Source organism: Oratosquilla oratoria, chromosome 4 (assembly GCF_046742065.1).
Source record: "Oratosquilla oratoria isolate Oo_2021 chromosome 4, ASM4674206v1, whole genome shotgun sequence".
NCBI lineage: Eukaryota > Metazoa > Arthropoda > Malacostraca > Stomatopoda > Squillidae > Oratosquilla > Oratosquilla oratoria.
Window position 1 is genome coordinate 30,016,565 of NC_134780.1, and position 15,886 is coordinate 30,032,450.

At 37.9% G+C, this 15,886-nt stretch overlaps 1 protein-coding gene across 1 annotated transcript in view; it reads left to right on the forward strand.

Moving 5' to 3' along the window:
• Nucleotides 1-698: 698 nt before the first annotated feature.
• LOC143024440 (uncharacterized) overlaps nucleotides 699-15,886 on the forward strand; it is a 54,652-nt gene continuing 39,464 nt past the window's right edge. Inside the window, exons 1-5 of the mRNA XM_076183244.1 lie at nucleotides 699-811; nucleotides 1,929-2,042; nucleotides 9,375-9,566; nucleotides 10,677-10,788; nucleotides 12,529-12,677. Coding sequence (XP_076039359.1) covers nucleotides 2,012-2,042; nucleotides 9,375-9,566; nucleotides 10,677-10,788; nucleotides 12,529-12,677 — 484 coding nt within the window. The 5' untranslated portion in view covers nucleotides 699-811; nucleotides 1,929-2,011. The remainder of the gene's footprint in view (nucleotides 812-1,928; nucleotides 2,043-9,374; nucleotides 9,567-10,676; nucleotides 10,789-12,528; nucleotides 12,678-15,886) is intronic.

The following is a 15,886-nucleotide window of genomic DNA, read 5'->3' on the forward strand; positions in this document are numbered from 1 at the left end:
GTAAGCCATTTTGAGGTCTTGTTAGTGCAGGAGTTCCTATTTGAAATTATTGGTCTCAGAGGGATGTCCTCTGTATGAATTTTTGGGAGACAGAAAAAACTTGGTAACAATATCGGAACTGAGTATGAACACTCAGTATTTATTCTAACTCTATATGACTTTATATATACAAGAAATTATGAATTATAATGATTAATATCATTGACATGGTTGAATCTGCCGGTTGAGATTGCAGGTGTTCTCGGCAGTTGAACCTCAGGTCAAGTCAATTTGACCACGGGTCAGATCACACAATAGGTGTCCCTTTGAAGCTTGCTGCTACCACCCAGATCTGAATTAGAGTAGCCAATGCAAGCGCGTGCGCGTGTGCACACTAGTATAGAATGAATAATTCTCAAGGTCAAGCAAAAAAACATACCGGCATTTTTTGCAACACCACTCCAGTTATTAAGCAAATGGTGATAAGAGTTTTCGCGCGTAAGAAAAATGATCAATGTTTACATACAGCAGTATTCAAACGACTATTTGATTATTGCCACAATATACATTCCATATGTTTTTCTATTTCAGGATAATTCTATACCAATGAATAATTTATCTCTTATTACTGAGTAAGTTGTATACATTTTTTTCAATATGTCGTAAATATGAATACTATTAACATATATCTTCAATTTCTTTCCCTCGGATCTTCTCCCAGGTACAGACGGTATTGCGTTGGACGCCCCTAGGCTTGGATTCCAACCCAAACCCTCCAGCGCTGGACGAAATCCATCCCTAGGCTCGGAACCCAATCCATCCGTTAACTAGGGTAATCATACCTTTAGACCAGCGTTTCTTAACCTTTTTACCCTTGCGTAACCTTTAAAATAAATTCCATGTCTCAAGGAACCCCTGCGCCAAAAAAAAAAAAAAAAAAAAAAAAAAAATATATATATATATATATACAAATATATATATGTTTAAATATATATATATATATATATATATACTGTATATATATATATATATATATATACATATATATATATATATATATATATATATATACCATATCTTTCTCATTTTATTTTCATCGTAATAATAGGTTAGATAGGATGATGTCTATATTACATTATTACAATAACCAAGAATATGTCGTGCGTGTTTAATTGTATTACGTATATGAAATTAAATGAAAAATCCAAAGAATCAAAAGTGCATTAACTTGTCTCACTTGTTCTCGCGGAACCCTTAGGGACCTTTTGCGGAACCTTAGGGTTCCGGGGAACCCTGGTTGAGAAACGCTACTTTAGACGTTTGTCTGTCTGTCTATCTGTAATGTTGTCAGGCACGTTGTACCCTTTTAATTTACTTTGATTATAACCATACTATGGTGCCTTATAAAGATGATTCCAAGGATAATAATACTATTTACCCATTATGTTGATATCTTGAGTAAAACGAAAGTTATGGTAGAAAATGTAAGATGACGTAAAATGTGACCTTGAACTTTTATTTGACATGGGGGTCACAATATTCAAAATATGTTCTTCTCATTATCGCTTGATTTGTTCCTCGAGACAAATTCCTTTGCAGCAAAATTATATGTCCAATTAACATTTAATTATTTTAATGTGCCAATAAGCATATATTGAAGTTCATCGCCACTTTCGACAACTGCTCTCGCTCAGCGGCATTCATTTGTTTGCGTTCGTTTTTCTTGTGAAAATAGGCACCTCCTCGTTACTTCGGGGAAGCATGTCTATATCACTTTAAAATGGGGAATGCCGAATCATCGAGAATGCCGAAATTCACTCATAATATCTTGCATTAACAGTCGCGTACATACGAAGAGAGACTGGCGAAAAATGACACCATCAGCTGCTTGTATGATTTATATATATTTTCTTCTTTACTGTGAAGATCACTTCTTGTGGTTCCTTCAGGTCGCCACGAAGTCGAGTACCTACGTGACCTCGAGGACACAACAGCATCAGGTGTCGGGGAAGAGACCAGTGCCTCCTTCATTATGAAAGCGTATCTGGTGTCGGTCGTTCGAGGTGAGTTAGACATGTGTCTACATGGGAGCTTACCGCACTACATTTGATATTTCGAGTTGCTGCTCTACATTTCTGTTTTCTTCATATGCATAGATGACAACCAGACTTCCATACAACTTAGAAGCACTCACATTTAAACGATATCTTATTCACTGTATAAAGTATACCCGGTTAGAATGCGGCCCTCCTAACTCACCTTTCGAATCTAACCCCTTGGATGGGAGGGATAGGAAACATACAATATATGTATATATATATATATATATATATATATATATATATATATATATATATATATATACATATATATATATCTACACATATGTATGTAGGTGTGTATGTACTCGTACCACTTCCTGTTGTTGAATTGAAGCACAATTCGAACTCGTCTCACTTGTAATGCTGAGGTAGTACATCTAGATGCATTTCAAATGAGAGAGAAGTTCAAACAGAAGTCTGCCTTTGCTCCGTGCTGGATTGCATGTGTCGTCTGAGTCTCAGTTTGTGCTTAAGCTTATCAATAGTTTCTCGAGTGGTTGTTACTTGTACTACATCTCCGGCTTGCTAGGCCTGTCGAGACAACCCTCCTCCTTTTTCATCTGGGTTTAGGACCGGCAGCGACGGAGTTCGCAATACACAAACATCTGGATCTGTCCCATTTGTCCACCCATAACTTCATTCCCACCATCCCTTTCCCCAGCCTGCATCCTTTCCCACATCCCACTCTTGCCATCCCCTTTCACCCCCGCCCTCCTCCCCAAACACTCCTCTTCCTCATTCTGACCCTGATCCTAATCCTCCCCCACCAGTACCCCAACCCTGTACAGCAACCTACAACATATACAGAACACAGCATCAACATCTTACAACATAACATTGATGGCATAAAAAAACACAAAAACTTCCTAAAACAACACAACATACACGTTGCCATCACACAAGAAACAAAACTACGACACTCCCCAAAAAACACCCACATTTCATCATTTTACCACCATCACAAAAGACCGGATTGACGGCAACGAAAATAGACACATCACCCTGATCCACCAGTCCATCTGCTTTGTGGACACAAGTGCCACCACCAAAACCCTCCTCCCTACTACAGACAACACCACTGAAACCCAATCAATTCAAAACCGATCCGATAACAAATCCACAATTACAATAGTTAACATTTACACCACCCAAAAATCCCCCACAGTTCCAAACAACCCTAAGCCTAACCTTAACCAATTTGCCACCAGACCCAACCTTATCCTAGGTGGTGATTTCTTCGCCAAGTCATCGGTCTGGTATGTCAACAACCCCGACACGGACAGAGAGTTTCATCTGCAGGCACAACTTGACTCACTGACCATCATGAGCAACACCCATAATCACACATATGTCCATCAAGCCCTCTACATCCACTCCTCTCCTGACATCACTTTCTGTTTCCCCTGTCTAACCCCAACAGCTTCATGGAAAGTGGTCTGTGCCCTCGGATCCGACCACCTTCCAATAATCATCACAACCAAAACACAATGCACCCCAATTGGCCACAGACACATATGCACCAACTACAACTGGGAAGTTTTACTGAAGAGATATAACAACAATTTGAGGCACTACACAGTACACAAATCACAGACATAAAATCTGCTGTGCACACGTTCAATAAATCATACAAAACACAAAAAAGAAATACATCCCCAGAGGTAACATAAAATCATACAACCTAAACTTAACACTACAAAATCAAGACCTGATCAGACAACCCGACATACTTAAACACAATACGCCCACACCTGTCCCTCCGAACATTACAGACCAAATACAAACATTAAACACTGAGATCAACAACATACATATAAAAATAGTAGATATACGATGGTTTAAAATGTGATCCAAGACCCTGTTAAGTAACACTGACACACACACGCGCACACGCACACGCACACACACACACACACACACACACACACACACACACACACACACACACACACACACACACACACACACACACACACACGACAGTCGAAGTGACAACGAAGTTTGGAACTCCAGGACAAAATTCAAATTTCGTGGATCTCAATGAAGAGGGAGTACATGTGTTGTATTAGTAGGGAAGGGGAAAAGCTCGTGGTGTAGTGGGAAGATGAAGAAAAAAGAGAAGGGTTTGATTACTGAGGAAAATGGAAAGAAACGAGGAAGGGGACGAACGGGCCCCGGAAGTCAGAAGGAATGTCAACAAGAGGTACGCAGACGATAGAGGTGAAGTCGAAGAGCTTGGTAAAATGTAAAAATTAGAAATATAGACAAGAGCAGCGCAATGGAAGGTGAAAATAATTATTTCCATGGATTTAATGAGGGAGATGACAACCTCCCCCGATTAGCAAGTCTAGAGGAAAAACTACAGAAAATGAACGTTGAGTGGGAGGTTAGGTTCAGTCAACTTACACGGATTACACAAAGAGTTGATAAATTGGAAGAACTAAAGAAGAAGAATCAAAACCTAAACAAACAATAGAAGAATTAAAAAGACAGTTAAAAGAAGTAAAGGATGAGAATGAGGAATTAAAGAAAAATAATAAACAGAATAATGAGTCTATAGCAAAAGAAGTACAGGGTTGGAGAAAAGTCCAAGAGAACAACAAAATTTAATTTAGAGATATAGTAAAACAAAAGATGAAAGAACAATCCAAGGATATAGTTATTAAAGTGCATAAGTAATGCATAATTATATTAGGGATGGAAGAAAAGCATAATCCAAATAGGAGGAGAAGGAAAAGTAAGCAAGATATTAGAAGTATTTCAAGAAGATGAACAAGAAACAGGAAAAAAATTGAAGAAATATATAGCCTAGGGAAATACAATATAGATAAGACCAGATCAATTAAGATTAAATTCAGGTCACAAACGACAGCAGAGAATATCTTATATAAAAAAAAAAACAATAAAAAAAAACAGGGAAAATAGCAAGAAGTGATCTATATAAACAGGTATGGATAAAAAGAGAGATAAATAAAGAGGAAAGAGAGGAAGAGAAAATAAGAAAAATAGAAGCTAAGGAAAAAAAAAACGAGAACAGAACAGAGTCAGACAAAGAGAAATTCTATTGGAGAGTAGTGGATATGAAAGTGAGGAAATGCTTCATAGCAGAGAAAAACGGAAGAGAAACAGAAAACACGATGGAAGTAGCAGAAAATTAAAAGTGTCTTCCACAAATATAGATGGCTTAATAACAGGCTTGAATGAACTGAATGATTACCTAAATGAAAAAAGAACTGGAGATAATGAGAATTGTAAAGACAAAATTGAAAGGTCCACTACCACCTAACAGTGTAGGATATGGTGCATATAATTATTGGATTAGAAACAAAGAGGTATAACAAGGGGGTGGAGTTATGTTCCTGACTAAGAAGGATATAAATTGAGGAATGTCACATATGGAAAGAATAGAGTAGAGATGATTATGATGGAAATGGAGGACAGGGACAAGAAGAGCAAGAAGTTTGTGGTAAATTATGTGCCTCCTTAAACGGCTTCGTGGTAAGAGAAAGAACACAAAAATATGTTAGAAGACACAAAGACAACACTAAATAAGATAATGGAAGATGGAGGAAGAATAGTCATAATAGGAGACTTTAATTGTAAAGAAATCTGCTGGGAAGAGATGACAGTGAAAGGTGGAGACGACCCATGGGGAAATGTACTACTTCATATGATTTTTGACCATACGATGACGCAATGGATACAAGAGAATACTAGGTATAGAAATGAGAAAGAACCATCGAGACTGGACCTAATAATCACATCAGAGCCCCAAATAATGGACAAGATTGAATATAAGACACCAATAAGTAAAAGTGACCACATATTGGTTGAACTGGAACTAAATGAGGAAAAATACATGGAAAAAACGAACAATATAGAAAGGGAAGATTGATGTATGGAAAAACAAATTGATAAAAGAGAATTCTCTCAAAAAATAGACTGTGAAAGGAACACAAGGAGGAAACAACAGTAGAAGAGAAATGGAATATTTTGACAAAAATTTATAAAGAAGGAGTGGAAAAGTATGTTCCAAGACAAAAACAAGAAAGAGGATATGTAAAGTGTTGGTACAACAAAAGATGTAGGGAGTTAAAAGACAAAAAGGACAAAGCTTGGATAAAATGGAAGAAAGACAAAACACCTGAAAAATGGAAAATATATACTAGTTATAGAAATGAATATGTACAAATGTGCAGAGAAGAAAAGAGAAAATAGGAAAAAGATGTCATAGAAAAATGTAAAGATCAACCAAAACTATTTTATAGATTTGTAAATAACAAACTGAAAAACAACAAGACTTAGTGAAACTACGACAGGGAGGAGTTGAATACACAGAGGAAATAGAAATGGCAGAAATTATGAACAAGCATTTTAAATCGGTGTTTATGAGGAAGAACATACAACTTAGAGATGTCGAGTGGGAAGAGAAAGTCCCCCCCCCCATGAAAGAGATAGAAGTAACAAGAAAAGAAATAATGAAACAGTTGAATAACCTCGATATCAGAAAATTGCATGGACCAGATGAAATGGAAAACTGGATTTTGAGAGGATGCAGTAATGAACTAACAGACAAAATACATATTCTAATAAGCAATTCATTGAAAGAAGGAAAAGTTCCAGAAGATTGGAAAATAGTAAATATAGTACTAATATAAAGGGGAGAACAAAGAAGACGCTACTAACTATAGACTGATCTCTCTTACAAGTACAATATCTAAAATTTGTGAAAGAATTATCAAAAGTAGATGGGTAAGGCATTTGAAAAAAAAAAACGTACTAAATCCAAGGCAATTTGGATTTAGACTAGGACGATCATGCGTCACAAACTTAATGTGTTTCTATTCAAGTCTAATAGATGTAATACATGAAAGAGATGGATGGGCTGATTCTGCATTTTCAGACCTGAAAAAAAAGCTTTTGCTGAGATGCCACATAAGAAATTGCTAAAGAAATTAGAAACTGCAGGAGGAATACAGGGCAAACTGCTGAAGTGGATGGACGACTTCTTGCATGAAAAAAAAATGAGAGTAGTGATAAGAGACAAACATTCTAATTGGGATGAAGTGATTAGTGGAGTTCCGCAAGGAACAGTTCTGGCCCCAATAATGTTTGCTATATATATTAATGATATGAAAGTTATATGAGCTTCTTTGCGGGTGATGCAAAATTGTTGAAAAAAAGTGAACACTGTAGAAGAATGTGAGTCGCTACAGAGTGATCTCAATAAAGTATGGGAATGGAGTAGGAAGTGGGAGATGGAATTCAATATTAAGAAGTGTAGTATAATGGAATTTGGAAGAAGAAAAAAAAGAATAGTGGGATCATATAAATTGGGAGAGGAAGAAATTTAAAAAGTAGAAAATGAAAAGGACGTGGGAGTCGTTATTATGAATAATATGTCACCTGAGAAATGTATAAACAAAATTTTTGAAGAAACTTATAATCTAAAAAGAACAATCAAAGTGGCATTTGCATACCTGGATGAAGAAATGGTGAAGAAAATACTAGTCACTTTGATAAGACCAAGATTGGAATATGCAGCGACGATGTGGTCACCAAGTACAAAAAATATATATATATAACAAAACTTGAAAGAATACAAAGACCAATTGCAAAATTGGCACCAACACTCTCAAAACTATCATATGAAGAGAGACTAGCAAAACTTGAGCTACAGACATTAGAGCAAAGAAGAGAGAGAGGGGACTTGATAACTATTTATAGAATCATGAAAGGCATAGAAACTATTGATAGAGAGGATCTAATAAAATGGGATTGTAGAAATACAAGAGGACATGGAAAGAAAATCAAGAAAGACAGTTATAGAAGAGATCTGAAAAAGAACAGCTTTCCCCACAGAGTAATAGTCATTTGGAACAAGTTAGATGAGAAAGTGGTGTGTGCAAAAACAATACATGAATTTAAAAACAGTTAAGATAAAATGAGATATGAAGACGGGACACCACGAGCATAGCTCCCCTTCCCGTAAAATACAACTAGATAAACACACACAAACACACACACAGAGAGAGAGAGAGAGAGAGAGAGAGAGAGAGAGAGAGAGATGCTAGTAAGTTTGCGGATGGCGCCATATCAGGTCGGGGGAAGTTGCTGGGATACTACAGGAGGATCTTCAAAAATTGTTTGCATGGTCAGAGAAATGACAAACGTAGAATTACATAATCCAGAAAATAATGCATTAATGGCAGGAACAGGGCTAACAGGGCTATAAGATTTATTGCTAGGATGGTTACAGAATAAAAAAGTGCAGATGTAATTATTAATTTCTATCTGGCGATAGTTAGACCCATCCTTGACTATGCAGCACAGAATTGGTCTCCGTCCTATAAAATGGATATTAATTAATTTGAATAAGTATAGAGGAGAATGACCAAAACTATACAAAGTCTTAGAAATTTATTATACGAAGACAGGCTTAGACACCTTAACTTACACACTCTGAAAAGACGAAGAGTACGGGGTGACCTAATAGAGATATTCAAGTGGATCAAGGGCTATAATAACGGTGATGCAAGAGCATTAACGGTGATGCAGGAACATTAACAGTGTGTGTATGTATATGACCATGCACGAACTCTTCCGGAAATAGCATCGTAAGAGAATCACGACCTGGTGCGAAGCACCTGTATTCAGTGGAAAGCGCTGAACGCATTAAGGGTTTCTGATCAGGTTCTTTGGGTTTCGCGCAAAGCTTGCCCGCATAAGCACTGTGACGTGAGCGCTATGCGGGTTGAAATTTGATGTCTTACCTTCTTTCTTCTTCTTCTTTTTCTTCTTCTTCTTCTTCTTCTTCTTCTTCTTCTTCTTCTTCTTCTTCTTCTTCTTCTTCGTTTGACCATAAAATCGGAGGGCATTCGGAGCGCTCATAGCATTAACGGTCACACACGAATGATGTCAACGGTCGTTAGTGTCCTGCATTTAATGTATATCTAGCACATTTGTTTAACTTGCGAGTTTTGGGGGGGCTAGACCTCCGATAACACATTGTTCCCTCACGCAGCGAGGGTTTCTGATCGGGTTTGTTGGGTGACGTGGGCGCTATGCTGGTATCTTACTTTTCTTCTTCGTTCCTCGTTGGGCCAAAAAATCGGAGAGCATTCTGAGCGCGCTCAGAACATTAACTGTCATGCAAGAACTATTTCTGAAATAGCATCGTAAGAGACTATACATAGGTATCCCTGTGTCATAGGTCGTGAGGGTCCTCCATTTGATGCATTTCTAGTAACTATGGGTTTGGTCACAGGCTTCTCTTCCATTGATTGTCCACAGGATTTACACGCCCAGTAGGCTTCATGGTACTGCTCCTGACTGTGCTGTCTATCATGGTTATCTTCAAGGACAAATCTCTGTACCTGCTCCAACCTATGATCCTGCAAGATCGTTCAGTATTCCGTCTCCAGTTCCTTCCGAAGAACACATCCACGCTTCGTTCGACCTCACAGCAGGAGCCAAAAGCTGAAGGTGAGTTTTTGATCTGGAATAAATGTAGGCAAAGCCGGGACGTTAGGTAAAAGTGGAATGGAGAGAGGTGACCCTAACTTTCATAAGTGACACATTACGATTTTTTCCAGACGTCTAAGCTGCCGAAGCGGTGTAACAAGAGGGAGTGACGAGAGGGGGCCCTGGTGGCACAGTACTAGTGGGCGGTATGCTGAGGTCATGAAAACCCACGTTTGGGGTAGCACTGTATAGATATCTCTCGACAAAATATGAAAAAATAAAGTGCATCTCGTGCACTGAGAATCCTACAATGCAAATTTTCAATCAGCTTGTTTTGTTTCAGCCATGATATTTAATCTCGTGGTATAATTTTGTCATCTAATATGAAACTGATGTTATTTTCTTCCTGAGACCAGAGAAAGCATTTCTATACGTGCATTTCAATTCACCATTCATCATTGACGTACCCTCCTCTTAGAATGGGTCGATGCCTTGGCCCATACGTCCTTTTCTGCCACCCACGCACATTTTCGCTTGTTTGACATCCCGACAATGAGGTTTTATACCTTCATCCACCTAATCCAACCACCTTTTCATTGGTTTATCCGTTACTTTCACAGATTCGTGATTTGTGTGACCAAACCAACTCAGGTTTTGTCCCATTCTACTTTTTTTCTATCCCAGTCCCATATCTACCTATGTCCTTTCACGATTTCTGTTGTTCCGCACTCTTGTTATATTTCGTCACTTCAGTCATCATTTTATATGATCATGTTCAGGGTAATTTGAGGCAACTCTATTTAGCAGATAGTTAACACTCGGAAACAACTGTCATGTTAACTTTGATCAACACCGTGACGTGCTTTATGATTATTGTTCTAGCCAATACCAGTCAATCTTATTAAGCTGAGGGGCGGACTGTGTGCAAGACGGGTTCTCAGTGTATAGCCAAAGCACTCCTCTTGTCCCAAAACCAGTCCGTCAACTGAACAGAACTGCCTGAGACTGGCGTGAACATACCCCCGTAATAAAAAAGTAAAGCAACGCTAAGCTAACATGTCTGAACATAATTGTCAGTTTCATGTCAACATTGGCACATCTCTACAGGGCCTTTTGATTTCCTTCTTCCAGTCTTAAATCACGGAACTGCCGAGGGAATCAAGCAAAGCGTGCGACAGTTCAGGCCCCTGATGAGATCATCCAGCAGTAAAATTCTTTGGCCTGAAGACCCAAATTGCAATAAGTAAGTACGGAGTTATTTCCTCACTTGCCGGAAGGTGCCACAGCGTTTAATTGAATAACCTGGAATTTACCCTATCAGCACAGAAACACCCACAAAACTAAGTTGCCCGAGATGGGAATACATCTGAAGAGAGGGAATACGTATGAAAGGGTTCCAGTTGTCATGGGAGTCGAAATGAGACGATTTTTCCATAGGAATTTTCAGAAGCAGTTTGCGAGGGTGGCTGGGTGGTAGATGCTTAGGGAAGATTTGTCGTTTCCTGGTTAAGCGAAGGGGATGACGATGGCTCCTCTTCAAGAGGCTTATATGAAGATGTGGCAGCCGGATGTGTCATATCACCCCATTTTGCCTGGGCCTGGAGCAGTTGTTTTGCAGTTGGAACTGTGGTATTCCGGATCTGAAAAGGAGTGTGGTGTAAAGTCTAGTGGTGGCATTCGAAAGTAGTCTTCTGGGGTATAAACTTGTGTGGATTGACATTAGTGATAGTGTTATTGCTATTGGTTTGGCCACTTGGGAAGGTGAGGATATGCTTTGACCATAGACTTAGAAAACAGAAGGGAATATGATCGTTCGAGAGGAACTGCTGGTAATTTTGATAATGGGATTATTTGTGGACAGCTAATTCCTGCAATATTTTATTATATGTATATATATACATATATATATATACATATATATATATATATATATATATATATATATTGACTATATTATGACAAATAAGATTGAAAGTGAAAGAAGTTGATGAGGAGATATGGGAGAATTTACGCCTTAACGTTTCGACCCGCAGGGTCTTGATCACAAAGCTAACAACTCAAACGTAACAGGATGTTTTATACACGGACGGGTCATCTTACGGGACGCTTCGGAGAGCTTGCTATTTTATTTGCGTATTCTTTTGTTACTAATAAGCTTGTGGCTTTTGCTAAACATATAAAGCCTTCTCTATGGTTAATGTTGTTATTAGTGTTGATATAAGCTGCCTCAATTGTCTTCCTTAGTTTCTTGGATGATCCTTTGTTTAATATGGTTGCATTGTTCCAGTCTGGAAGGTGACCATGTTTATCCACATGCATTACTATGGAGTTAGATGTCCTATGGGCTTTTACGTCATTTTTATGTTCATTTATCCTTTTATTAAGTCCGCGACCAGATTCACCAAAATATGAAGAGGGACAGCTTTTACACCACCACACACACTCGCTTGACCCAGGTCACAGCGCCTACCTTCTCCCCCTCCACCACCACACACTCTCGCATGAACCAGATCATAGCGCCTGCCTTCTCTCCCCCCCCCCCTATGACAGGTTACCGCGTCCCCCCCGGCGGGCGTAGCTATTAGTATATTAAGACCATGTAATTCACTGTATCCCATTGTATCCCCTGAGGACGAGTCCCGGACAGGACTCGAAACGTCGGGAATAAATTACCTACTCCTGAGTCTGGTGTTTTCTACGTTTCCACCAATATATATATATATATATATACATATATATATATGTATATATATATGTATATATATATATATATATATATATATATATATATTATTATATATATGTATATATATATATGTATATATATATATATATATATATATATATATATATATATATATATATATACATATATTGTCATTATCGCATAAACTAATGATGAGATGGTCCTACAATAATATCTAAAATATATTGTACTTTTTTTTTCCGAAGTTCACGCCCCTTGTTTCTTGGATTGCTGCAGGTATGATGTTGATTTCGGCTTCGATATACCTCGTACGGTGCTACTGTCCTACCCTCGATCAGGCAACACATGGACCCGCTATCTCATTGAGGCTGCCACTGGGATCTACACAGGGTCCGTGTACTACGATCGTATGCTTAAAAGAACAGGTCAGTTGACATAAGTGATGGGATTATGCAAATTCCTGGTCACTAACCAATACCCGTTTCAACTGTGCCCTATGCAAATGTTATACTGGATCGTGTTTGAAGTTTTGTTCCGCTGTGAGGACGATTTTACTTGAGTAAAATTAGATGTGATATATCAAGCAGTTGTTTTAGTTCTGTTTGTATCACAAAAGAATAGGACATAGAACATTGTTATGAATAATATGTCACCTGAGAAACATATAAACAAGATTTTTGGAGAAACTTATAATTTAATAAGAACAATCAAAGTGGCATTTACATACCTAGATGAAGAAATGGTGAAGAAAATTCTAATCACCCTGATAAGACCAAGATTGGAATATGCAGCAACGATATGGTCACCAAGTACAAAAAAATATATAAAAAAACTTGAAAGAATACAAAGAGCAATTACAAAATTGGCACCAACACTCTCAAAACTATCATACGAAGAGAGACTAGCAAAACTTGAACTACAGACACTAGAGCAAAGAAGAGAGAGAGGAGATTTGATAGCTATTTACAGAATCATGAAAGGCATAGAAATTACTGATAGAGAGAATCTGATAAAATGGGATGATAGAAATACAAGAGGACACGGAAAGAAAATAAAAAAAAGACAGCTATAGAAGAGATCTGAAAAAGAACAGCTTTCCTCACAGAGTAATAGACAGTTGGAACAAATTAGATGAGAAAGTGGTGTGTGCAAAAACAATACATGAATTTAAAAATAGTTTAGATAAAATGAGATATGAAGACGGGACACCACGAGCATAGCTCCCCTTCCCGTAAAATACAACTAGGTAAATACAACTAGGTAAATACACACACACACACACACACACACACACACACACACACACACACACACACACACACACACACACACACACACACACACACACACACACGCACACACACATATATATATATATACATATATATGTATATATATATATATATATATATATATATACATATATACATATCTATACATATATATTTATATATATACACATATCTATCTATCTATATATATATATATATGTGTGTGTGTGTGTGTGTGTGTGTGTGTGTGTGTGTGTGTGTGTGTGTGTGTGTGTGTGTGTGTGTGTGTGTGTGTGTGTGTGTGTGTGTGTGTATTCACTTGGTCTTTTGGATCACGTGTTGGACTCGTGATCGACAGCTATTTCCCTCCTGGAAGAGAGCTCAGAGCTCGTAGGTCCGATCTATGGGTAATGCTATGACCTTGCACACACACACACACCCAACTCCCCGCCCACGAGAGTCAGAGTAACGACCCGAGGCACAGCGATACCGAAATAATTTCGGCCCTGGGCAGGATTCAAACTGGCTACTGGGAGCACTTCTGCTTCCCAGTTCAGCGCTCTACCAACCGTGCCACCGAGTCGGTGTGTGTGTGTGTGTGTGTGTGTGTGTGTGTGTGTGTGTGTGTGTGTGTGTGTGTGTGTGTGTGTGTGTGTGTGTGTGTGTGTGTGTGTGTGTGTGTGTGTGTGTGTGTGTGTGTGTGTGTGTGTATTTACCTAGTTTACCTGGTTGTATTTATCTAGTAGTATTTTACGGGAAGGGGAGCTATGCTCGTAGGTTCCCGTCTTCATATCTCATTTTATCTAAACTTTTTTTAAATTCATAAATTGTTTTTGCACACACCACTTTTTCGTCCAACTTATTCCAGATGTCTATTACTCTGTGGGGAAAGCTATTCTTTTTCAGGTCTCTTCTACTGTATAACTGTCTTGATTTTCTTTCCGTTTCCTCTTGTATGTTGTCTATCCCATTTTATTAGATCCTCTCTATCAATAGTTTCTATGGCTTTCATGATTCTATGAACAGTTATCAAGTCTCCTCTCTCTCTTCTTTGCTCTAATGTCTGTAGTTCAAGTTTTGTTAATCTCTCTTCATATGATAGTTCTGAGAGTGTTGGTGCCAATTTTGTAATTGCTCTTTGTATTCTTTCAAGTTTTGTTATACATTTTTTTGTACTTGGTGACCACATCGTCACTGCATATTCCAATCTTGGTCTTATCAAAGTAACTAGTATCTTCTTCATCATTTCTTCGTCCAGGTATGTAAATGCCACTTTGATTGCTCTTGTTAAATTATATGTTTCTCCAAAAATCTTGTTCATATGTTTCTCAGGCGACATATTATTCATAATAATGATTCCCAGGTCCTTCTCATTTTCTACTTTCTTATTCCTTCTTCTCCCAATTTATATGACCCCACTATTCTTTTTTTTTTCTTCTTCCAAATTCCATTATACTACACTTATTGATATTGAATTCCATCTCCCACTTCCTTCTCTATTCCCATACTTTATTGCGATCCCTTCGTTCAACTATTTTGCATCATCCGCAAAAAAGCTCATATAACTTTCAATTCCTTTATCCATGTCATTAATATATATAGCAAACATTATTGGGGCCAAAACTCTTCTTTGTGGAACACCACTTATCACTTCATCCCAATTAGAGTGTTTGTCTCTTATCACCACTCTCATTTTTCTTTCATAGAAGAAGTCTTCCATCCATTTCAGTAGTTTGTACTGTAATCCTCCTGCAGTTTCTATTTTCTTAAGCAACTTCTTATGTGGTACCTTATCAAAAGCTTTTATCAGGCCTAGAAATGCACAATCAGCCCATCCATCTCTTTCTTATATTACATCTATTAGCCTTGAATAGAAACACCTTAAATTTGTGACGCATGACCGTCCTTGTCTAAATCTAAATTGTCTTGGATTTAGTACTTCTTTTTCAAGTATTTTACCCATCTAGTTTTGATCATTCTTTCACAGATTTTAGCTATCGTACTTGTTAGAGAGACCGGTCTATAATTACTAGGGTCTTCTTTGGTCACCCCTTTATATATTGGTACTATATTTGCTCTTTTCCAATCTGCTGGAACTTTTTCCTCTTTCAATGAACTGTTTATTAGGCTATGTATTTTATCTGTTAGTTCATTCCTGCATTCTCTCAAAATCCAGTTTGCCATTTCATCCGGTCCATGCGATTTTCTGACATCGAGATTATTCAAGTGTTTCATTATTTCATTTCTTGATACTTCTATCTCTTTCATAGGGGGGACTCTCTCCCATTCGATATCACTAGGTTGTATGTTCTCCCTTGTAAACACCGATTTAAAATGCTTGTTCATAATTTCTGCCATTTCTA